Below are 22,303 nucleotides of genomic sequence, written 5' to 3'. Positions count from 1 at the left end.
CAAACCCTGCTCATTGATGAAGTGAGATTTTAAGAGGATACTTTGCCATGAGTAAGGCAGGCAGTACTCCAGCATGCCTCTTCCACTGGGAAGACAGGAGTGCAAGCTCCAACCAGTCAGAGGGCCACTCTAAGTGAACAGTTACTGGGAGTGAGAACGATACATCTATCAGTACAGCAACCAGGCTTCATATAACCGTAAACAGAGGATTTAGCAAAACATTTCCAAAGTGTTCTCAAGTGAGCTACCTCTGCTTGCACTGCCTTGGACCCCCATCCTCATGTAATGTCGGTGCCAGTTCTTTCCTAGGTACTTTTTTTTTTTTTTTTTTCCAGTTTCCACTTACACATCTACACATGTTAAAGATTACAGCTGGGAAACACCTGACGCGGCTGCCTGCAGATATTGCTTAAGTCAATTCTCTCCTCCTGCACAGGGAACACTCTCATAAATGGGTTGTGGCAGCAGAACATCTTTCATAGCACATTTGGGAACACCACGCCCAAAGCAAAGTGATCACAGGGAAGTCAGCAACTTTCATTGGTAAATATTAGGGGGTGCCTGCAAACACCTACCTTAAAGCAGAGTTCCTCTACAGAGCATCACCTGGAACAGTGGGGACTCAATTTCTGTGCTAGGTAATACTCCGATGCAACAGAGGAAAAATTTACCAGAGCTCTTCAGCACCGCTTGTGGCATGAGAAGATTTAATTTGAAGAATATGCAAATGACAGTGTTAATACACTGACAGACTTGGGCTTTGTTGTGGTTGTGGTGAACATGTGTCCCAGCGGAGAACTATTCAGCATGTGTTCTCCCTCCCATCTTTTTCTAACTCCGGTTAGAAAGCAGTGAGGTCTGTCAGGTTTTTATCCAGCTTGCAGGTAAAGGGTTACAGATTCTAGGAAGTATTAAATGCAAACTTTAAAGGATTTTATTTTCATCTGCAGTCACATGACAACTTAATACCCAATGACACTAACTACAGTGTCTCATTAAGAGGTCATGCAAACTCCCAAGCTAAACAAGGCATTCTTACATATTTAACATTCAAATGCAGGAGCCGAGCTAAGCCATGGAAGATTATAATCAGAAAAAAGCAACACTTCCTGATCAGGACAAAAGCTACAGGTAGGAGAAGTTCTTGTTCCTTTAACTTTCAACACTGCTTTGAAGAGAAACTGTTTATAGAGCATGTTGTGCACTCTATTTCTTTTTTTTAGCTCTCAAAATAATCTAACACTTTTATCTGGAAAATATCAGATCTCACCTGTTTCACCTTTTGTAAAATCAGTTTTGCTTATATGCTCGGTTGGCTCAGCAGAAATCCAAATGAAACAGTGTTCTTAAATGAAATGTAACTGTAGAAAAACTAACATATTTAAAGATTTCTTAGCTACTGAAACTGTTGTGTTAGAGTATGTAAGGTAAAAGGGGAGTTTAATGCGTCTGATGTCTGATTTAGAGCTCTTCTGACTTTACTTATACCATGAATTGCACACTGTTTCACTCTGATGAAAGTGTATTTTAATGGATGTGGCTTTCTCGCTGAACTTTCATGATTTCTGATTTCCCTTCATGCAATTTGGTGCATTTAAAAGGAAAAAAAAAAATCTTACAAAAGCAAATGAAAGGCAGATGGGGAGAGTATTTCAGTGTTCAATAAAAGGAGAAAAAAAAATAATAAAAAAAAGGGGAAGTAGAAGGACAGGCAGTCAGTTAATTGAGAATTTAAATTGTATGAAAGCATATCCATTTAGTGATAAAGCTTCACTGACAATTGCTGGCAATATTGCAGTTCATTTTTTTAGTTTTTTTCTGAAGGATTTGTCCAGGACACAGCATTAGCACTTCATTCACAGTGATCTTCCTCTCATCACAATTTTTCCCTAAACTTCACATGGGGCCGTACATACCCATCATTTTTATCCCTTTATAGGAATTTAGTCATAGACTACAAAACCTGCCATTTACCTATAGTTGTAAAGCTACAAAACCTATATTTACTCAAAGATCTCAGTGCACCTTTAGATATCTACCTCCTAGGGATTCTCGCTGCATAAAAGGAGTAAGTGGTGTTTATAATTTTACTCCTACGATAGCAGGGTGGTAATTGCAAGCAATGTACGTTTTCTTCATTTTATTCTAGAAAAACCTCTCTCTTTTTCCTCTTCCCACATAATGCTTGTGTATACCAAAAAGAAGTGGAGAATAGCAATACCTACATCACCTTGCTACAGATAGATAAGCTCTCAACTTTCTTTGTTTTATCATTACCAATACTTAAAATAAATCCAAGGAAGTTGGAGCTCCAACAAGTTTATCACTAGTGCTTAAAAAACAGTCGCTCAGTTCCAGGGTGGCCATCTAAGCCTGTTTTGGGTCCAGCCTCAGACGCCAACAAGTCTTTTACCAGCTATGGGTACTTCCCACCTCCCAGCAGAGGAGCTCACTGTGCAGGTGGGGACGTAGAAAGAAATGACGATGCTTTAAAACAACTGTTCTAAATTTACTATAACTGACCTCTGGATTTAAATTATTTACATATATACATATATTCAGTAACTCTTGTAGATAAGGAGCTTATTTGGAAAGCAAAATTTAAACATGAGGTAAACACACCAGATCTCAAATACACAGCCATTCTGTTACACAAGCTTTCTCCTAAGGTGAGTGTTGCACTCACCTGACATGTGGGAAGCAGCCTGCCAAGGCTAGACTCTTTTAACAAATGTTTGTACAAATTGGGTGGGTCATGAAAGCCAGCACTTAGGAGCTACACAGGCAAATTTGTTGAACATTGACTACACAAAATGTCTTTGTAGAGTGGAAGACACAAGAAATGCTAAAGTCACTCTGAGCAAACAGATACTGAATGAGGGTGAGAAGTAGCTCACTTCCAAAGAGAGGCATATAGAAGAGTTTACTCCAAGAACTCTAGCAGTTCAGATGTCCATTATACCAAAAATTTTACAATCGTTACAGTGTAAATCAGTAATTTACACTGTTTTGATTATTACCTTTATTTTCTAATGATATAACCCAACCTATTAGCTTGCTCTGTCACTTCAACATAGAATCAAATGTAGTTTCGTTCACAGGAAGGACACAAAAATCAAAGACTTCCTTCTTATACACAAGGAAAGAGATTCTTAGAAACCAAGATCCATGCAAATCCGAGAGAGAATTTTTCTCTTCTATCTTTAGGAAAAAACAAGGAAACATAAAAACGAAACTGCTTCCACGAGTTTGGAATTGTTTTCTTTTAGCCCCAAAACCAGAGCTAAGCAAAATATTGATCAAAAATTAACCCAGCTCTTCCAAAATGCTTGTAAATCTCAGGAAACTTGTATCAGATTTAAGGCTTATACTGAAAATCATCAATCTGATGATTTTATTACAGCTCTAGGTAGGTGGGAAGACTGAGCAAAAGCTGCAAGTGAATGCAGCTGTGGCTTCCTTGGAAAGTCAGGTAGAAAGTGATCACCATGCAAAGGAAACATTTTTGAGTGCTAAGGCTCTTCATTAACCACATGGTTGTTTTTATCACATCTCTAGGAAACACTTAAGCAAGTATTTGCTTCAAACCAAGGTGCCTCATACAGGCAAGAGTGTATCCTTTCCTCCCCACTGAGTAGAAAACAATGTACAGGATCTGAGACACATAAAATATCACAGTGAAGGAGACCTGGCAAGCGATAGGGATGGTCTGTATGGTCTCTGTGTGGTGGCCTTGTGCAGAACAAGAAAGACAGGCAGGAGAGGGGAAGTGGTTGGGCATGGGACAGGGTGCCTGGTGCCCAACCAGCAGGACAGCTCAGGGCAAGCAGGACCTGCACAGGAGACCAGGTTCTGCTGTGGCTCCATGCCGTTCTACCACCTCAGGAAAGCCTTCATTCACATTTTGCAGGAAGGGGAGACCTTTTTCTGTATTTGCACAGTATCTAGTTAAACACAATCTCAGCCTTGTCAACATCTCATACAACCATCGTTTCACAAGTGACTTGGTGGGGACACGCAACCCACTGAAAGGTGATGAGATGTCATCATAATAAATATTTGCTTGGAACTTAAAATTCCTCTTCTGAAACCTGTTCATCTGCCACCTGACAACAGATTGTGCCTGATTCTTCCACCAAAAAAGCATAAGCAATGATGCATGGACAGGTTGGGTTTTGCAAAGCTACAGAGCACAGATTCCACCAAACTGGATATATTGCTATGGAAAATAGGTACAAAAAGCAATGATGATTTTCTTACTGAAAGTTTGATATCAAATGGACAAAATAAGTTTTGGAAGAAAGGTCAAAGGGCATTACTGGAAAGGGGGGAAAAAAACAGCAATTTTTCCTTGACCTTCCCTCTAAGTCACTTTTGCTTGGGCATATGGAGAAACATTAAAATTTTATTAAGAGCTGAGTACATAGTATGGAAACTAAACATTTAATCAGTTACAGCAGGAAGCGGGGAAAAAAAAGACTTAAGGTTTCTTTTTTGTGTGACGTTTTTGTCTGCAGTTTCTACAAAAGTTTATTTAACTTCCAATTCTTCACTTTAACCACAGATGTTGGCAGCAAAGCCACAGATGCTTTCTGGTTAGAAAAATATTTGTGGTCAAATAGTCTATTATTAATTCACATAAGTTATTTTTCCATTTGGGAAAGCAAGGAACAAGCCATCTCCTTGAGGCTTACTTTTTTTTTTGACGTTACCAAATGGGCCTGGGTCCATTTTAAGTCATTCCCCAGCTATGAAAGAAAGCTGAGCATTGTTATTAAAAAGCAGTTCATTTTTGGATTTTACGTGAACAAAGCGAATGCCTTGCTATAGCAGACAGTCTGCCTTCGTGCAAGAGATGAGGAAAGTATCCCATGTGAGAGAGGAAATGTACTCCGAGTGACCGAAAAATCTTTCAACCTGGAGCCCCCTCTGGGACCTTTCCATACTGACACCAGTGGGAATAGTACCAAATCCTCATGCACAAGCCAGGAGCAGAATACATGGCCTGCTGTAGGCTGTGCTGGTGCTGCCACAAATCTACTCTGATGTGGAGTCTCTGGGGGCTGCTTTAAGGCAGGAGCAGAAGGAGTGTCCCAAATGAGCTATATGGAACCATGTTCCCACAGATTCAGGGATTTGCCAGGCAGTATGTCCCTTCCTTCTCTGAAAATCTATCCTCCCCCAGGATTTATTGCAATGGTTAAATTTATTGCCGTGGTTGTATTTACGGCTCTCACTTCCCCCTTCATCCCACAGCTACTTGCAACACTTTTATTAGATTTGGGAGTGCCCAGCATTACTCAGCACTTGAACCTTGTGCAACAGTGCAGGACACAGAACAAGGGGCCCATGCCCTGACGCAGCAGCCTAACGCTTTCCTCCCCTCCTCCTCGTCCTGCACCTTCCAGGTCCAGGCTGCAGCCACCCCAGGGCCAACCAGCAAATCTGTACTGCTCCACAGGACCCACAGACTTTTCTCCCCTAGAAAGTGTTAAGCAGCTCTTACATTTCTTAAAGCATTCAAGCCTGACAGCGATCTTGTCTAGATGATTTTAAAACTGTTTTTTTTTCTGAGGAGCTACTCTTCTGATCTGCTCAAAGTAAAAGTATTCTTCTGATCTACTTGCAGTAAAACAAGCATAAGGCTTTGGCAGTATCAGATTTTTGAAGCAAGCTGGCAGCCCTGTTCACTTAGAGATCAATGGAAAAAAACTTTCTGCTTTCAGAAACCTGAATAAAGCTTTGTTAAGGTCCTTTCAGTCTCTATTTTTGGCTTGGGTGTGGCATGGAAAAAACAATATTTTAGTAGCTGTGTCCTTTGTGTATTTGTTTTCATATTCCCTTTCCCCGTGTGAATTTAGCAGATGTTGCAGGGCTTGATATCAGTCCTGTACTTCTGTTATCTAAATGCATGCACGTCTCCACTGAACGGGCCACATCTGTGCAGCAAAGATACACATTCAACTGCCAGACAACATAATGAAGAAAAATACCGTAAGATTTCATTTGCAATGTAAACGAAACAGAAGCAACAGTGATCACCCCTAAACTGAAGGCCTCCAGGGGCCTGAGAAGTTACAACCATGTACAATGTCCCATTTCCGTCCTTAACATCTCTTTTTAAATTAAAATCACTTGCGAATGTTTTCCATTGCATTGGATGAATATGCTCAGATTGCTAAAGGCTAGTCCGTATTTACAGATATACATTAAAAACTAATGCTTAGGGCAATTATCCAATTCATTACCTGCCATAAAAACATTTCCATCCACTCACATAGAAGCAAACAGATTTGCTAATGCACAGATGATCAAAAAGCTCGAAGACCACTTAAGAAAACAGCAGACAAAGAGTGTGAGCTAGGGAAAGGAAAACTGGCTGCTTTCATGCCAATACCATCACCAATATTAATCAGTCTGAACCATTAGTTCTTTTTCATTTCTCTGCCAGCTTTCCTGATGGCTGGACTGAGCCTTTTTAGTTCAGTACACGTGCTGATATCTACATCTTGCTAGTGACAAAGACCAGGTTTGGGAAGCAAGGAGGTAAATCAGCCCTGTGCTCTGTACATGAGGCAGAATTTGAAAACAAGTCTCCTGAATTCTCTAAGAGCCAAATCTGTCTCCAGAGACTAACCCTTTAAATCCAAGCACACTGACAATAAATCTCTTGTCATGAGGAAATATGTCAGATCGGCTGGTAAATAAGTTATTACATACAGGCAGAAGACATTTGCTTTATGACGGAGCTACCTGAGACACACTGTACTTAGCCTCAGATAAACTCTCTGGAATAAGGAGTCTTGCTGGAAATGTCAGTGTACTGTTAGCATTAAGCATTCAGCTGCAAATGCAGTCCAACAAGTCAGTCTTAACTACGCAATCTATACTGATAATGTTGGTGAATTCAACCCATTCTGCCCAAAATTATATAAAAAAGGAAGAAAAAAATTAAAAATGGAAAAATTATTTTACTGACCCAATTCCAGGAAATACAAAGTCTTTCAGTGGAATTAATACTTTTCTATAGCTTCCAAGTATTGTTCAACTTCAGATTGAAACAGGTAGTGAATGCAATCAGGATAATCCATTCAATAATACAGCAGAAATTCATCTGTATTTCATTCACTTTTTTTTTTTATATCTTTGTCTCATTAGTGTCTTTTTAATACAATGGTCAGCACTTTGGACCTGCCTTGTGCTGAGAAATAATTACAACATAAAACTCTTATTCACAAAACCACTGTGCCTGATCATTCCCTTAGCCATGCATCATCATTTAATGCCTGCTAAGGAAATTGGTTGAAAATAACTAAATGGAAAAATTCACTGGCTTTCTAAAGAGCTCTCTGTGCTATACACGTTAATCTAAGTGTTGTATTTAAAAGAAAAGCAAAACCCTTTGAGTCAAAAGGAACTCATGTAAGAAAAAAAGATGCATTCCATGGAGGGGTCTTTATTAAGGTATTGTATCAGAGGCTTTTCCTGGAGATTACAACTTCAAGTAGTTGTAGTGTTTTCTGTATCTCCCTATTTTAGAAGTTTTGTTATCCATTTTCACAGTGATTTGTAACTATGGCCCAAATAATCCTCTGCTCTTCTGCTCTCTGCTGATTGTTCTTTATGTGAAGTGAAATGCTGAGGAACAATAAGGTGAAAAATTAATCCTTGTATGTAGGAGCAGTTCCATGTGAGCAGCCCAAGGAAAGAAACTGGGAAAAAACAAACAAACAAACAAAACAAAACAAAACAAAAAAGGAGAAGATATACATTGGATACATGAATATCTTTGAGCCCATGGCTGATATAAATGTATCCTGATGAAAAAAAAGAAATAATTTATATGGTTTACATTCTTTTAGAATAATTTCTACTTTCTGTCTATATATTTGATACTTCTTAAACATTCCTATATCTGAATGGCTCTAAGCAGTTTGACTTACAAGCTGCAAAATAACTTCACAACCTTACCATTCACTAAAATACCACATTCTAAACATCTAAACATCTGGTACTCCTACATTCTAGTACTGGCAGTCATCTGAATGGTGGACTGCCAGTATTTAACACAACCCTTCTGCCCACTGAACAAGCCAACTCTGCAATTACAGCACACTAAATTCATGGAGGAAAGAATCTTCTTCAGTCCAGCCTTATTACTTAGCTGGACTTCATCCAGCTAATTAAACACCAATTAAAAACTAGCTAATTAAACATCCAATTAAACACCAGAAAGGATAAGAAATCACAATTAAAACAATCGATTTTACCACTATTTTCATACAGAATACTTAAATAAGGAGAGTTTGAGTCCCTTTTTTGTTTGTTTTTGTTGTTAAGAGGAGCAAAGAATTTTTGCCGCTTTCTTGTTTGCATCAGGCATTCTCCAGGCTTTAATTCTTCCACTCCATTCCTCTGTATATGCCTTATCCCTGTGTCCTATGCAAAGTCTTCCAATTCTCAGATCTATTAGCTTGATTTTGCACAGAAGACTTAAGTTGTTAACTCATGGTCATCTCTTTCAAACTTGACAATTAAAAATACATTTTGGATGAGCAATAAAATTATAGCACGTGCTTTGTGGGTCAAACCTACTCCTCTGCATAGGATGCACTTTAGGATAGCAGTAACAAACCAAGGTTGTAACTCTAGCAAGCTCAAGCTATTTTTAAACAGGTTTCAGTGTCTTCTCTTTCTGTTTACATTCCAGTCTGAAGATACTGTTGTGAGATTTTCCCAAAAGATTTTCCAGTCTGCCAGCCACACAAAATGGCATGTTTCTCTGTATCTAAGTTAATTTCCTTTCAAATAATGAAGCCAACAAAAATGCTTTTACCTATAGCTTTCAAGGAGTTACAGTTTCATATCTTCCCCAAAAACTGCTAAACTGCCTTACCCTGTTAAGCTGTCAAACCTGTTAAATTGCCTTTGTCTCACAATTTTGAGTCTGCAAATCACTGTTTCTCCTAATCTTATGAAACTATTTTCCAAATTCTGTATCATTTCAGCTTAATGCAAAAAGACAAATCTTCAAAAAATTATTTCATAAGGCCAGTATCTGAGATGAGCCCCAGAAGCACGGCTCACTGCAAATCTGCAGTTTGCACTGCTGTAACAGCTGTATTAAATGAGCATTTGTTAGCATAAAGTAAACCAGACGGAACTTCTGTAAAGTTCGTTTAGTGCAAATAATCCAGTAGTGGTATGCTCCCCTGCTACAGGGCATGCATTGTTCACTATCATGCAATGAATGAGCCTAGATTTGTATGTTGTACTCCTGACATGAAACTACATTAATCATAGACTGAGATTTCTTTGTTTAGTAAAACAGATTGTTTCTGGCTTGTTACTGTATCTCACATTCCTAAAGCCCACAATAGACTTCTGTCCACAGGGCTCACTGCGCAGTGCAGTGTTAATGCAGTTCAATAGCTCACCTAAAAACCCACACAAAATTCCAAACTCAACAACTGAGTCCATAAAGAGCCACCTGTTTTCTAGGTTTAGCCTTCTGCTTTGCAGTCTGTGCGAGACTCTATTATTAACATGCAGGATTTGTACTTTATTTTGGTTGCTTTGGTTTTCTTCATCTCCATGGTATCCCCGTTAAGAAGCATAATATCTGAAGATATCATAAAAAAGCCCTTTGTGCTCCAAAAGATATACAGAGTTTCTGGAATAAGGTTGCTGGAAACTTTGCAATAGAAACTGGGTGAGTAAATATACTACCTCTCAGAGAAAGCTGGGCTGCATTTCCCTGACAAATGGAAGGATTAACTCCATCGAGCCCAGCATGTTCAAGAGTCCTCCGTTCTCAACTCTTCCTCATCACGTATCTCTTGCAGTTCATTTGACAGAAGGAAAATTACACTTAAATTGCTGAAGACCTCATTCATTTATGCCAAGAAAATCCCACACAATTTGAAATTAATCAATAACACAGAAATCCCCTCCCACCTGCCACATGGAACCCAGTCTCCAAAAATCTGCAATATCTCTCTAGGGCGGTACGTGAAACAAGCCTGTTTGCAGAACTACCTTCACACTTCTCCCATACCATCTTCCCACACAGAGAGACATTTCACTACTTTTCTATCATGTGAAAAATAACACGCTCATGTAGGAAACAAAGGCAAGATCATCATAAGACCTGGAAAAGCCTGATTTGAAAAAATAGTTTCTTCACTGAGTCAATACTTTTTCCTCCCAGTAAAAAAGCCAGTGTTTTCACTCCAACAAAAAGCAACACATACAAGAGGCAGCACTTGAGTCAATGAATCCTTATGAAAGGCCTGCTAACAAACGTATGCTTGAACTTTCTTCTTTCTCCAGACATTTCTTTTGCTTTCCAGGAGGCCTGAAGGTCTCTTTGCAGAAGTACAGATTGCAATTGATTGCCACAAAACTTTCCATGGACGGCCTTCTCTAAAGCAGTCAGGTGAGCTGCCCAAAGGCCAATCTCTGAGAAGTCATTCACGGGGCACAAATGCCCAACTCTTACTGAACCTAGGGCTAGGGCTCCTCCCTGCCCACAGTGTTCAAGGAAGCAAGTTGCACCATTGCCGTACAGGATTTCCCCTAACAAAGAGGCTATAGGTACTTCGCAGATCAGCTCATCAACAAGAGAGATGCCTACGTGTATTTTTTTTTACAGTATTTCCTTGTTTGTGTTACAGCAGCATCTGCAGGCACTGTAAGTGATAAGGCCACTTTACTTCAGCTGTCACCCATAGTTCTTATTTAAATATTTACAGGTTAAAGAAAAAGGTCTAGAGGCCAGACTTGACCCAGATTTGGGGACCCAGTTCTAGGGGCAGCACAGAAAAACACCCAGCCCAAGCTTCTCTAACAGTAAAGATTATGCCACTCTGAGAAGTTAAAGCTCTGAGCTTTAATCTCTTCGGATTTAGGAGGCCCTTAACCATGAGTACTTGAAATCTCAAGCAAAAGGTAACTTCAGGAGGTTATCATATAAGGTGTACCCATTTATCTGAGGTGCCTAACCAGCACAGCAAGGTCATTACAAATCGTGTGGCTGAACAGCAGGTCTCCCTCTGGGAGAACCAAACACTGCAGCGGGGGCAACAGGGAGTGCAGGAGCCCAAGGCAGGACCTCATGTAGGCTGCCAGATATTAGTCAGATCTCTTAATCACAAAGGCATTCTCACTGAGTATTGTTCCACCCAACCTATAACAGCTAATTACTCCAGTATTAATGCTTGCCACCTGTTTCCTTCTCTTTAGAGAAGGAAAGTTTCCTTAGGCTTTGCCCAAGGAAGCACATTTTCCCTAAGCCTGAGTCTCCCAATTTCCACATTCCTTTCATGTCAGTATAACTTTCTAGTACCAAAAAAATAAAAATATAAATATATTATCAGGGATCTTTCAAAGTAGTTTGAAGTAACCAGGCTTTGTTTCTCTTGTAAAACACTACCTACAACCTGCTCTTTCCCAGAGGCAATCATTATGGATGGGTTTCCACTCCCTCTCTTCTCTGGTTTTAAGACAATGTCAAAACAGTGCCTGTGTTACAAATTAAACAGCAGATTGTTTTGCAAATTCCCTTGTTGTTTTCTCACTATTAATTGCCACCTGAATAAGGAGAGTTCTTTGTTTGAGGAAGAAAGAGAGAAGTAGTGAAGTGCTGCCTCTACATCCTCTCACATCTCAGGGAAAACTTTCTGCAGCTGCTGGTGGCCATCAGAGGTCATACCCGGGGGATACAACTCAGGCACCCTCATGCCAGCTTCTTACCATGGTGCAATGGTTTCAGCATGCGTGGAGACTTCTGCTTCACAGATTCTTCTCATGACCTCAGAGTAAGCCACAGAAAACTGTTGCCTTATTTTTTTCTGTTTTTTTTTTTTCCCCCAGTGGGTACTCTTATTCACTGCAAATTTTACTTTTACTTATTTTCCTTTTTCACACATACAGCAGAGCTGAAAGAAATTTGTGAGAGTAGGGCTGTCTCATGGCAGCAGTTCAGCACTGCAGAAATTTAGCTGAGACAGGAAGCTACAGTGCAAGTCTTCATGTGTCACTTTTGCTGTAGAAAGCTTTGTCATATAGAAAATTTAAAAAATATAGACTGACACATTTAAAGGATTTCTAGAGGTAAGAACACATACAGCGTAGTGTGAAAAAAGTCCTTATTTTTTCTAATAGACAAAAATATCACATTTCTTCAGACTCTTTTTTTTCACCTCTTCACAATGAGCTGTGTAGACTGAAACTTCATCAGACAGCAGAAGGGTTAGGAAAGCACTTTGCCACATTTTTATGCAGATTTTCCATTCCATCCTAGCAGAAACTAATTCTGGTGTTATTCTGACATGAACTTCACCATCTCTTCTTGCCAGCACAGAAATTCCTGTTTGAAAATCAGGCAGCCTAACAAGGAGCACAAAAATTAAGGGACCAGACAGCCTTCCAACTTGCTTCAGCAAACCCATTGCTAAGAGCAGCTCATGGCAAGAGTGATGAAGGCATACTACCCACAGCTCTAACCAAAGCATGATGATGTGCTGGCAGAGTTCAGCTGAAGAAATTTTCTACATAAGAATGATGTGCTGATTTAAACTGGTTTATGCTGATTAATTCACTCTTGCTTTACAACAGTGCCATTTCTGTGGGCAAACAAAGCTTCAGTCTTAAATAGATAAGAAATAGGTTGCAAGAAAAGATAATTTTGTGATTCAAAAAGTATTATGCATTTCACTTGGAACCCTGATCCATTATTCCATGATCTTATCCAAATGTTGATGTCGTCAATGAATTTTAAAGCAGCTTCTAATTAAGATAAATAAGGAAAACAGATGCTGCTGAAAAAATGCCCAGTAAGGATTTCTATTTCAAGACAGAACTGCTTTAAACACATAAGCAATTCTGCAAACTGTGGGATGTGATACACACAACTAAGCGATAGGCGTTTAGTGAGACTTCGTGCCATTTTATAAGTCACTGAGCACTCAGCACAACGGTAATATAGGTGATATAAAATATAGAAGAATGGACCCGTAGCCTCCGCTTCTTCTAATTAAAAACAAACATAAATTTCATAAATCATAGCCAGTAGCAATTTCTCTCTGGGCTACAACAGCATTTATTTTCCTTTGAAGAGTTTCATCTGCCCAAAACCAAAAAAAAAAAAAAAAAAAAGTTTAGTTTTCTTCACTCAGAGGAAGATGCACACAAGATACCCATTCAAGCAGCAGTTTCTGTATTTAAGCTCCCACAGTCAATGCCACTGTAATGCAAGTCTCAACAGGGCCACAATGTGACCTTAAGAAAGTTAAATGGTATCACTGGAATTCTGTAGCAGAGTAGAAGTAAAATTAGGTCAGCCTAATTGAATTGCAGCAGTTTGAAAAACACCTTTGCTACCCACTTTGAAAGGGAGACCACACTAGGGAAATGTTTTTAGAATCTTCATCCTTCTTATTTCCTGCTTTGCTTGGAGAATTCACTGCTGGTGGACCCTCTGGGCTTTTATTTGGCTGGAGGATGAAAATATTGCTATAATTAATGATAGAATTTGCAAATGGACCTGAAGTTACCTTCAACAGCATTTTATCTGCCTTTTAAACTGTTATGTGCACATTAGGTTTTATCAAGACCACCTAGATTTCTCACCCAGGAGAGCAACTTTCCAGCAGGCTTGTCCTGGTCTGTTTTATGCAGCATTCTGCCTACACAGAAAGCAGGAAAAGAGGGCAGAGCCGTCAACTGCTTTGGCAATGGCCCTTTCTGGCCCTTGGGGACAGTTTGTCTTTCTATCTGGAGGAGTGTGTGCTTAAAAAAAATGAGAAAAACTAATTTTGGTCATGAAGCGCTTTCCACACAGTCACCACAGGAATAAGGAATATAAATAAACACATAACAAAAGTGATCAGAAAAGTGTGCACCCGAGCCTGTGTTTAATAACAATATTTAAAATGTCAGCTGAAGAGCCTCTACTGCACATCGAGTCATCCCTCAGCTACATCCGTGTGATAATGACACAACTGGGAGCTGCAGCAAACAAGTTACACACTGAAGTTTGGGCCTTAAAGGCTGCATATTACCCAAATGTATGAATGATTGCTGGCCACATTGGGTTGCTTTCAACCACAGATCTACACAGTGACAGTTATCTCAGATACTGCACTAGAAGAGTCACGTGTAGCTCAGAATATTTTGCTATGACATCCGCTTATACAGGAAACACCATTCCTCAAGGTTTCTCAATTTTCTTAGCCTTCAGCACAGTATGTTCCTTACCTTTATTAGTACAATCTTTATTACTAAGCCATTTATATAAGTTAGTTTCTGACTGAATCTCTAATCTTCTAACTGACAGGATTATAGATATCATGTGTTTACTTAAGGGATTTTTCTACTTATAGAGTCAGTTTGCAATCTTCTCACTGTCTAAATTATAGCCCAGGATTTAATGGCATCCATTTCCATGTCCTGAAAAATGTGAATAGAGGGAAATTCCATTTCTACTAGAGGCTCCCCATTGCTCTTTGCAGAGCCTATGACAGTACACTGTCATTTCAGAAACCTTTGTAATTTCTGTAGCTAAATTAGATGCTGCTTCATCATCACTGCCTGAAAATAGACTGGGAGATGACTGGGTGTCTGGGAACACTGCTTACAAAAAGCCAGGTTTTAAGAGAGATAGCTGCAACCCAAATAAAAGCTGTTGAGACTAGCTAATCACATGGGCATATTTGCATCCAACAGAGCATGCCACATCAGTGGCACTGGACAATTATAATGAAGAAGGCAGTGAGAGAAGCGAAACACTCACAGTGTACCTACCTACCCTTCTTGCCCACCAGTAAAACCCACAGATTGTTGTAACAATCTGAGAACAGAAGTAAAAGCCAGAAAAAGATCCATGACAAATCTGCAGAGAGGAGCTGCAGATCCATGGCAGAACAGGCAGCTTGTTAAGCTGCCGTAAGTTTCAGTTCAATTAATACCTGCAGTGAACTTCGTTAAAAAGAAATACAAGAAACACAACATTTTCCACCTTTCCCTACTCTGAAAACAGCCTTATCCAATAATGAGATGAGGCCAACAGCAGAGAAGATGATTTACTTCATCAGTCATCCCTGTGTAATATCCCAGAGCATGCAACATAGCCTTTACAAACAGTTGTGCTGAAGGAATTGGGCTGACAATTTTACACAATAGTTGTGTTGCTGCCAGGTATAGCACTAACATTAACTTAAGAAATAGTTCATGTCTTTTGGTTAGAGCTGTTATATATAGATGAGAAAGATAAAATATTTATTCTACAGTTAGATGAAAAAATGCACTCTTATAACAAAGTCATTGCATCCAAATTGCCTGGTGTTCAACATTCTTTGTGAACTTTTCCCAGCATTACTTGGGAAAGCAATTACTTGGTGTCTGCCCAGTACAGTCGTGTGTTTGAATGGAGCAGTGAAGTTGCATTTTTTGACTGGAACTTGTTATGAATGTTCTTGTTTTGACAAGAGTGTTTAAAAGCCAAGGACTGTGGATCTTTTCAAAGTATGAGAATGTCAGAGAAAGGAAGAGAGGTTGAGGATTTGCTTCATTATGTTGTGCAGCAGATTCTACTCAACACACTCTGAATCCTAAGTTCCAGATAAATATTCATAAATACATTCATCACAGGTCTAGTAACATTATTCTGAAACTTAGAGACCCAATTCTTGAATCTCAGACAAGCCTTGTCAATTTAACTGAAAAAGAAAGAAAGAAAGAAAAAACAACTTGAACTGATAGTGCTAGGACAACCATACAGGGTTCGGGTAATCACAGCAGAGTGCATGGCATTCTGCTCCTGCAGCTTACAGGCCACTCTCACACCTATAGTCAACACAGGGGAAAAAAGGGCAGCATTCAACCATTTTTCACTGTTTTTGGGTTTATTGTTCAGTATTTGAATAAACCACCATTGTTTTCCAAATTTATTTGCCAGGAGATTAACTCAGCCCCTCAGAAACTTCCACACTACCCAAAATACCAATCCATATAGAAGAGTTCAAATAATGCTCTGAATAACTATTTCTTCTTAAAAAAAAATAAATAAAAGCTGTATACATTGTCCAAAAATCTCTCCGTGCCTAGACAGAGGCAATGAAAACATACACTTCACTGTAGACTAAAGGGATAATACATAATCCCTTTATATAATTTAGAGTTATATAATACAAATACCAGGGAACATTTGATCAGATCAAAAAGGGGACTAATTCAAAATAGAGCAAATAAAATTATTCTTCTGGCATAACTAGACCAGGCAATTTATTGCTGAGGAAAGAATACAGTAAGGTTTCCATGAAAAACAATGCCTTATAATGCTACAACTCTGAATAATATGAAACCAGACATAAGTTTTAAAAAGTTAAAAGTTTTAGAAGACTCTAATTTTTCTAACTCAAGAGACAAAAGCCATGTTGGATGGATGTAAATGTTGTACAATAGCAGATCCCTGACAGGCACTTCTAAGGGATCTGATGCTCAAGACAGGTCTGAGCCTGAGTCTGATCAAGCTTGACAGTTTCTGTGTCTCTTCACACATAATAAAAGTAAAAACAAACAAACAACACAGTTGGATATTCCTGATGATCCATTGCAAGGACGACTAAAGCTTTTCTGTTTGTTTAGCAAAGTGGCAGGATAAATCTATTTCATTGCTTTAAATATTATATTTAAATTTCCAACCATTCAAAATGGACAAAATGCACTCTTTGTGCTTTCCCCTACAGTAGCAGTTATTGCTTTTGTTGAGCAGAACTCAGGTGGAACTAAGATGGGGACTGCTGCTCCTTTGCAGCTCTGAGCTGAGTGTCCAAAGAACAAGGATTTGCTGCAGTCACTGACTTGCCACCTGCCTAAGGCATTCAACTGTATCTAGAACAATGATGCTGGAAAATACTCATGAGTAAATACACAATAACATTTCTGTGTTTACAGCATCTGTGAAAGGTGTGGAGAGGGCTATTTCTCTACTGTTTATTTCCAGATCAAGTCAAACCCATTAATTAAATTCACGCTCTTGTCCTGTTTCAAAAGGAAAAACAGAGCTGATTTATGGGCACTGACAGCTGCAGGAACCAGGAGCTGGTTTAGCTCTCACCACCCCTAATTAATTTTTAAGCATCTAGGCAGGTCAAATGATCAAATGAGAAACTGAATGTCCTCAGCTTCTACAAAGAAAGACAAAGGAAGATGCTCCATACAGAGCACTGTCTGTCAGGTTGTCATGGTTTCTCAGTGCTGGCTGAATACTGTTTGCAGGAATTGGGTACCTGAACATCTCTGTTCCCAATCAGCTTGTCGGATGAAGCTCTGAAAGGTCTCACTCATGTAGTTTTGCTTGCCTATTCATTACTTTTCTCCTCTCGAGAATAAAAATGTTAACGAGAAAAAACACAGTATCTGAGAAACAGTGTAATCTATTGTAACAATGGAAAAAATGATCTCGTTAACAACAGACCCAGATAAATTGCCATCAATAGAATAAATAGGTTAGAATCTTCTAGAAGAAGAATATTGCCACAGCATGTACAATACATACAAATACCAATATCCAACAAGACACCGGTACGTTCATTTTTTCTTCCAGGTTCTTTAAACAAGATGCAAATTGCTAACATTATGGGTTGAAATCTGGAGGTAGGCAATCAAAACACATTTGATACCCAGCCTAAGAATAAGAAACTGTTACAGAAGTAGAAGTTTTCGGATGCTGAACATTCACCCTAGATGTCTGCGACATTTTTGCTAATAAAGAACTACAATAAACATAGAGTGTATTGACACTATCACCTGCCCAGCATATGTTGCTGTTGCAGACACTGCCAATAAAGATCAAAGCTTTCCCTGCATTAATGAGTTCAAACTAAGCACTGCACAATCTTGCAGCAAGCAACCTCTATTGACTTCTATTGAGTAGAAGGTTGGGCCAAATGAACTCTGGACCCCTTTCCAACCAAGTATTTTATGAGCCTGTACAACATTTCATAAAACAAATTCAATTTATTTTGTTGCAATTCATGATTTGGGTAGCAGAAAGCCTGGTAAAACAGCTCATAATCATTACTTGCCTGGAAGAAATTGACAGTAGCTGGCATGAACTTCAAAATTAGTGGAACAAATAGAACATAAAAATCCCTTTTTTCACCAGTGATCTAAATGTCTTCACTAAAAGATAGCTACGGCTAAAAACTTGTATCCAGACACCAGTGGGCACGTGACAACGACTACAAGGTCAATTAAGAGACAGCAACATCCTAAGTCGCCTCAGCTAATAAAAAGATGATAATTCTCCAGAAATCTCCGTGTGGGTTTGAATATATTGCTGCTCCCAATTAAAAAAAACACCAGCATTTTATGACCTCTTCAATTTATGACAAAATGAGCAAAATTCAATTCATACAGCTGGCAAGTGGAAGTTCAGCCCATGCACCCAGGAAATGGTGACATCACAGCACTCCTCTGGATGACTACAACCTGTTTTCAGCTATGGATCAAGACATAACTTTTCCATTACTACTCAGGCTCCCCACAAATCAAGGAGCACTATTAAATCTCAAAGAATTATTAAACAGTGTTTATTTAAATGCTACTGATGCATGGTGTCTTGCTTGTTTACACACTTCATGTTTTCAGTAACGTTGTATTTACAAGAAGCATAATGAAAGAATTCAAGAAACAGTGTTTGCATAAAGATATAAAAAGCCTTGAAGATCTCTCTGAATTCAAAAAAGATTGGAAGAATAACTAACCTCAATCTGATTTTACTTTTTAAGTGCTTTTCATAAAGAAAACTGACTATTCATTTCTTTCCCTCCTCAATTCCCCCAGTAAGCCAAGAACTACTGTTTTACTTTTCTTCATCCCTATAGAGCCTAGGAGAGAAGTGTACAGTTTCACAATTGAGAGATTATTTCTGATTTCTGTGAATGCTCAGAATCAATTCAGAATTTTCAAATTCATCTTTGATTTCACAAAATTTCTCCCCTTCATTACCCTGCAATAGACTATTAAAGGTTTTGATTATATGCATAGCAAGATCAGCCAGTTTTATCATCAACAAAATGTGGGCTCATATTTTATACAGTATCCCTGATACAAAATCCATTTCAGCTTTCCTTAGGAAAAAAAAACACATTAATACAACTGTATGTAAATAATTATAGCAGAACACATGGGCAGAAACAAAAAGAATGCATGTAAATCAGAGGTTTGTTCTACTAAATTTGAATTGAGATGAAGAGTAGAACTGATTAAAAAGATCCCAAAAATGCTATTGGACTGCACAGTTTGCAGCAGAGAAAGTATTTGAACAAGACCACAAAAGCATGCGTTGGGCAGGGCCTAAGTCATTAGAGTATAAAAGGAAAATGTGAGGGGAATGCAAATCTTACAACATATATTAAAACCACTGTAGACAGCTGATTATTTTTTTTTCCTGAAAGTGCTGGGGACAGCACTGAGTTCTAATAGTTCCAACCCACAAAGGAAAGAAGAGAAATGTATAATCAGTTGATCTCCAGATCAGCTTGGAAGACTAAGTTAAGGCTTTCAGGATGGAAAAGTTAAATCCCATATGGCTTTTTTGAGCAAAAGCATACATTAGTCTTCTTTGATCTATTGTGCAAGGGAGGCTCTTCCAAAAGTACTGGCCAGCTTCGCACATTACACAGCAAAGGAGCTGTGCACTTGCTTGAAAACCTCTAGCTGGGAGCTGCTAATGGAGTAGGAAAGTAGGCAGATCTCAGAAGCAGCCATCCACAATTTACAAATGCAACTTTAAAAAAAATTAAGAAAATAAAACCACAAAATAAAAAAAAAAACCAAGAAGGATTCAACAACAGAACTAGAAGGTAAATCTGGAAACATCTGGTCACAGTGCCTAAAAGTTTGCATTCAGCAATGAGAATACACTCAAGCTCACCCAGGGGCCATGCCGAAATAGGTATGGGGTATTGTACTTAGATTTTGACATCATGGCTTCCAGACAGGATATCTGGAAGTAAATGAAATTGAAAATGCAAATAGAAGCATTTACAATGCAAGTACTCAAATCCTAATGATTTTGTTTAAATTCCAGGTTATTCTGGAACGTGAGAACTTCTTGCTGTTTGGATCTATGACAACTACATAGATGCTATTCACTCATTTGAACAATCTGCACCAATATGGTAAGCCATGTTCCAGAGTCTTGGGTCACTTACAATGCATTGGTGGGAAGGAATATGGAAGACTTCATGCTTCTGTCTCAAGAACAGTAACATGAAAAGTATTAAACAACATAAAAAAGCAGGATGTGGTGACAATCCTTGATTTATGAACACTGTTGTGCACACTAGACAAGTTTCCAAGAATATCCCAAAAAGGATATTGCTAAGCAAAGCTGATGGTAAAAGGAGTATTTAGTTAAGATGCCTGAGTATAATTTGCAGGAATAAGAACAACTTTCCAAGCTATCACCAAGTAAAAGAGAAGAAAGCACCAAGTACAACAAAAAGAAAATATTTTTAAGTATAAACACAAATTGGTTTATGTCTGAGCCTGTCTGACACAGAGAAAATGAGCTACTGATTCACTTGAAATCCAGCTTCTGCACATATTATTGTTAAACATCCAGCATTTGATGCTGAGATTTCAGCACTTATTTTAATATTATAGGCAAACAGTTTCAGCAATTCACTGCTTTTCCTTAAAACAAACAAGCAGAAACTCTTACCTTTGGATCAAAATCCAGAGACATACATCACACACAATGAAATCAATTATCATTTGACATGATGAAATGGGTAAGCTTGCAACTTACCAACAGCTATGACTTGTATCAGCTCTCCTTTTTAGCATTTTCCTTTTTACTTCCAGGGAATTTTAGAAACATGTTTCCTAGTAGACTTAAACAAAGGAAACCCAATTACAAATTAATGAAAACCCTGTAACTAATCTACTATTTTTGAATCTGTTCAAGAGACAGAAGCAATTCAGAATGGACAAGAATGCATTGTACAGGATGCATCTTTTGCATTTGTTAACAGCCTTTCAACATATGGCAAGATCCTGTTTTTCATTTTAATTTCATTCAGGACATGGCATACACAAAACAAATAAGGACATCTAGTCAAAATTATGCTGTAAGAAAAACTAGAGATCAGAACAAAAATTAAATGAAAAAACCTTCTTTGTAATGAATAATGGCAGTTGTATCAAATAAGAATATAATTAAGTTAAAAAGAGACACAAGAAGATCCCAGTAAAAAGTTGCTTAAAGACAGGAACACGCAATGATTCATTCTTCTTAAGCTTTATTCTTACTCTACTTAAAGTACTAACAGCACCATTAACTTAACAGATGCATAGAAACACTCTCAACCCTTTGCAACACTATAATAAGATTGAATAGGGCTATAAACCTCCAAAGTGCTGCAGAAACATTAAGCTCTGAGAAGGATGAGGAATGGTAGCATACAAGACAAGTGAAGTGACTTTCTGTAGGGCAACACAGAAGGGCAATGAATCAAAGGATCCCAGGCTCTCCTTAGCAATGACTCACGCCGGATCTCAGGGCCACCTCATTTTGGTTCTAAATCACAAGCTGCTGAATTCAGCAAAATGCATTTTGTTTTCAGTCATATGTCAGGCTTTAAAAAAATAAATAAATAAAACAGAAATTTAAAAAACATTCTAAGTATCACCTGTGGGTCAAACACTCTGCATTGTTGTCTTCTCATCTTTGTATTCTAACACAGATGGTTTAAGTACCAGTACAGCTGAGGGTACTCTAAAAATTGAAAGCTAGCAGTGAAATTTTATGAGAACTTGTCAGAGTTCAACCACAAAACTGATTTGTATAATCGTAAGGAACGTGTACACAAAATATACAGCAATGGCTATTAAGTTGCCTTGACAATCCCCTCCAGCCCCATTACCTGTGGATGCTGAATTCAAGATTCAACCAAATGCTTAGATGCTGGGAGAGTTATGCTGAATGGGATCTCAAAGGCTTTAGAGAATTTGCTTTTACAAGACAAGCCTTACAAGGCTTTTCTTGGTAGTGCAAAACCACTTTTGGAATCAAAGCTTGCAATATAATCTAGCAAGTTATAGCTACCCAAGCAGAGAAATGCTAAGAAAGAAAGAAAGAAGGCATGAGGCACAAGTTCTGGAATCACCAGCAAAATGCACTGACTGTTTCACAGGTATAACCTGGATGTGATGGTTAATACTTATTACAGGTTTGTGTGCGTGAAGATCCACATACATATACGGCCATATTCCCTCCCTACAAGAAATG

General features: G+C 38.6%; 1 protein-coding gene across 2 annotated transcripts in view; it reads left to right on the top strand.

Moving 5' to 3' along the window:
• The first annotated feature begins 500 nt into the window (after window positions 1-500).
• C4H4orf19 (chromosome 4 C4orf19 homolog) overlaps window positions 501-22,303 on the top strand; it is a 40,850-nt gene continuing 19,047 nt past the window's right edge. Inside the window, exons 1-3 of one of the 2 annotated variants that reach the window (XM_019614905.2) lie at window positions 501-638; window positions 1,061-1,131; window positions 20,099-20,189. In XM_019614905.2, coding sequence (XP_019470450.1) covers window positions 20,153-20,189 — 37 coding nt within the window. In that variant the 5' untranslated portion in view covers window positions 501-638; window positions 1,061-1,131; window positions 20,099-20,152. Of the gene's footprint in view, window positions 639-865; window positions 1,132-20,098; window positions 20,190-22,303 lie in introns of those variants that run through there. The other variant, XM_010710304.3, reaches the window with a different exon arrangement.

This window comes from Meleagris gallopavo, chromosome 4 (genome assembly GCF_000146605.3).
Source record: "Meleagris gallopavo isolate NT-WF06-2002-E0010 breed Aviagen turkey brand Nicholas breeding stock chromosome 4, Turkey_5.1, whole genome shotgun sequence".
Lineage (NCBI taxonomy): Eukaryota > Metazoa > Chordata > Aves > Galliformes > Phasianidae > Meleagris > Meleagris gallopavo.
Note: the sequence above shows the minus strand (reverse complement) of the source record. Positions and strands in the feature narration are given on the sequence as shown.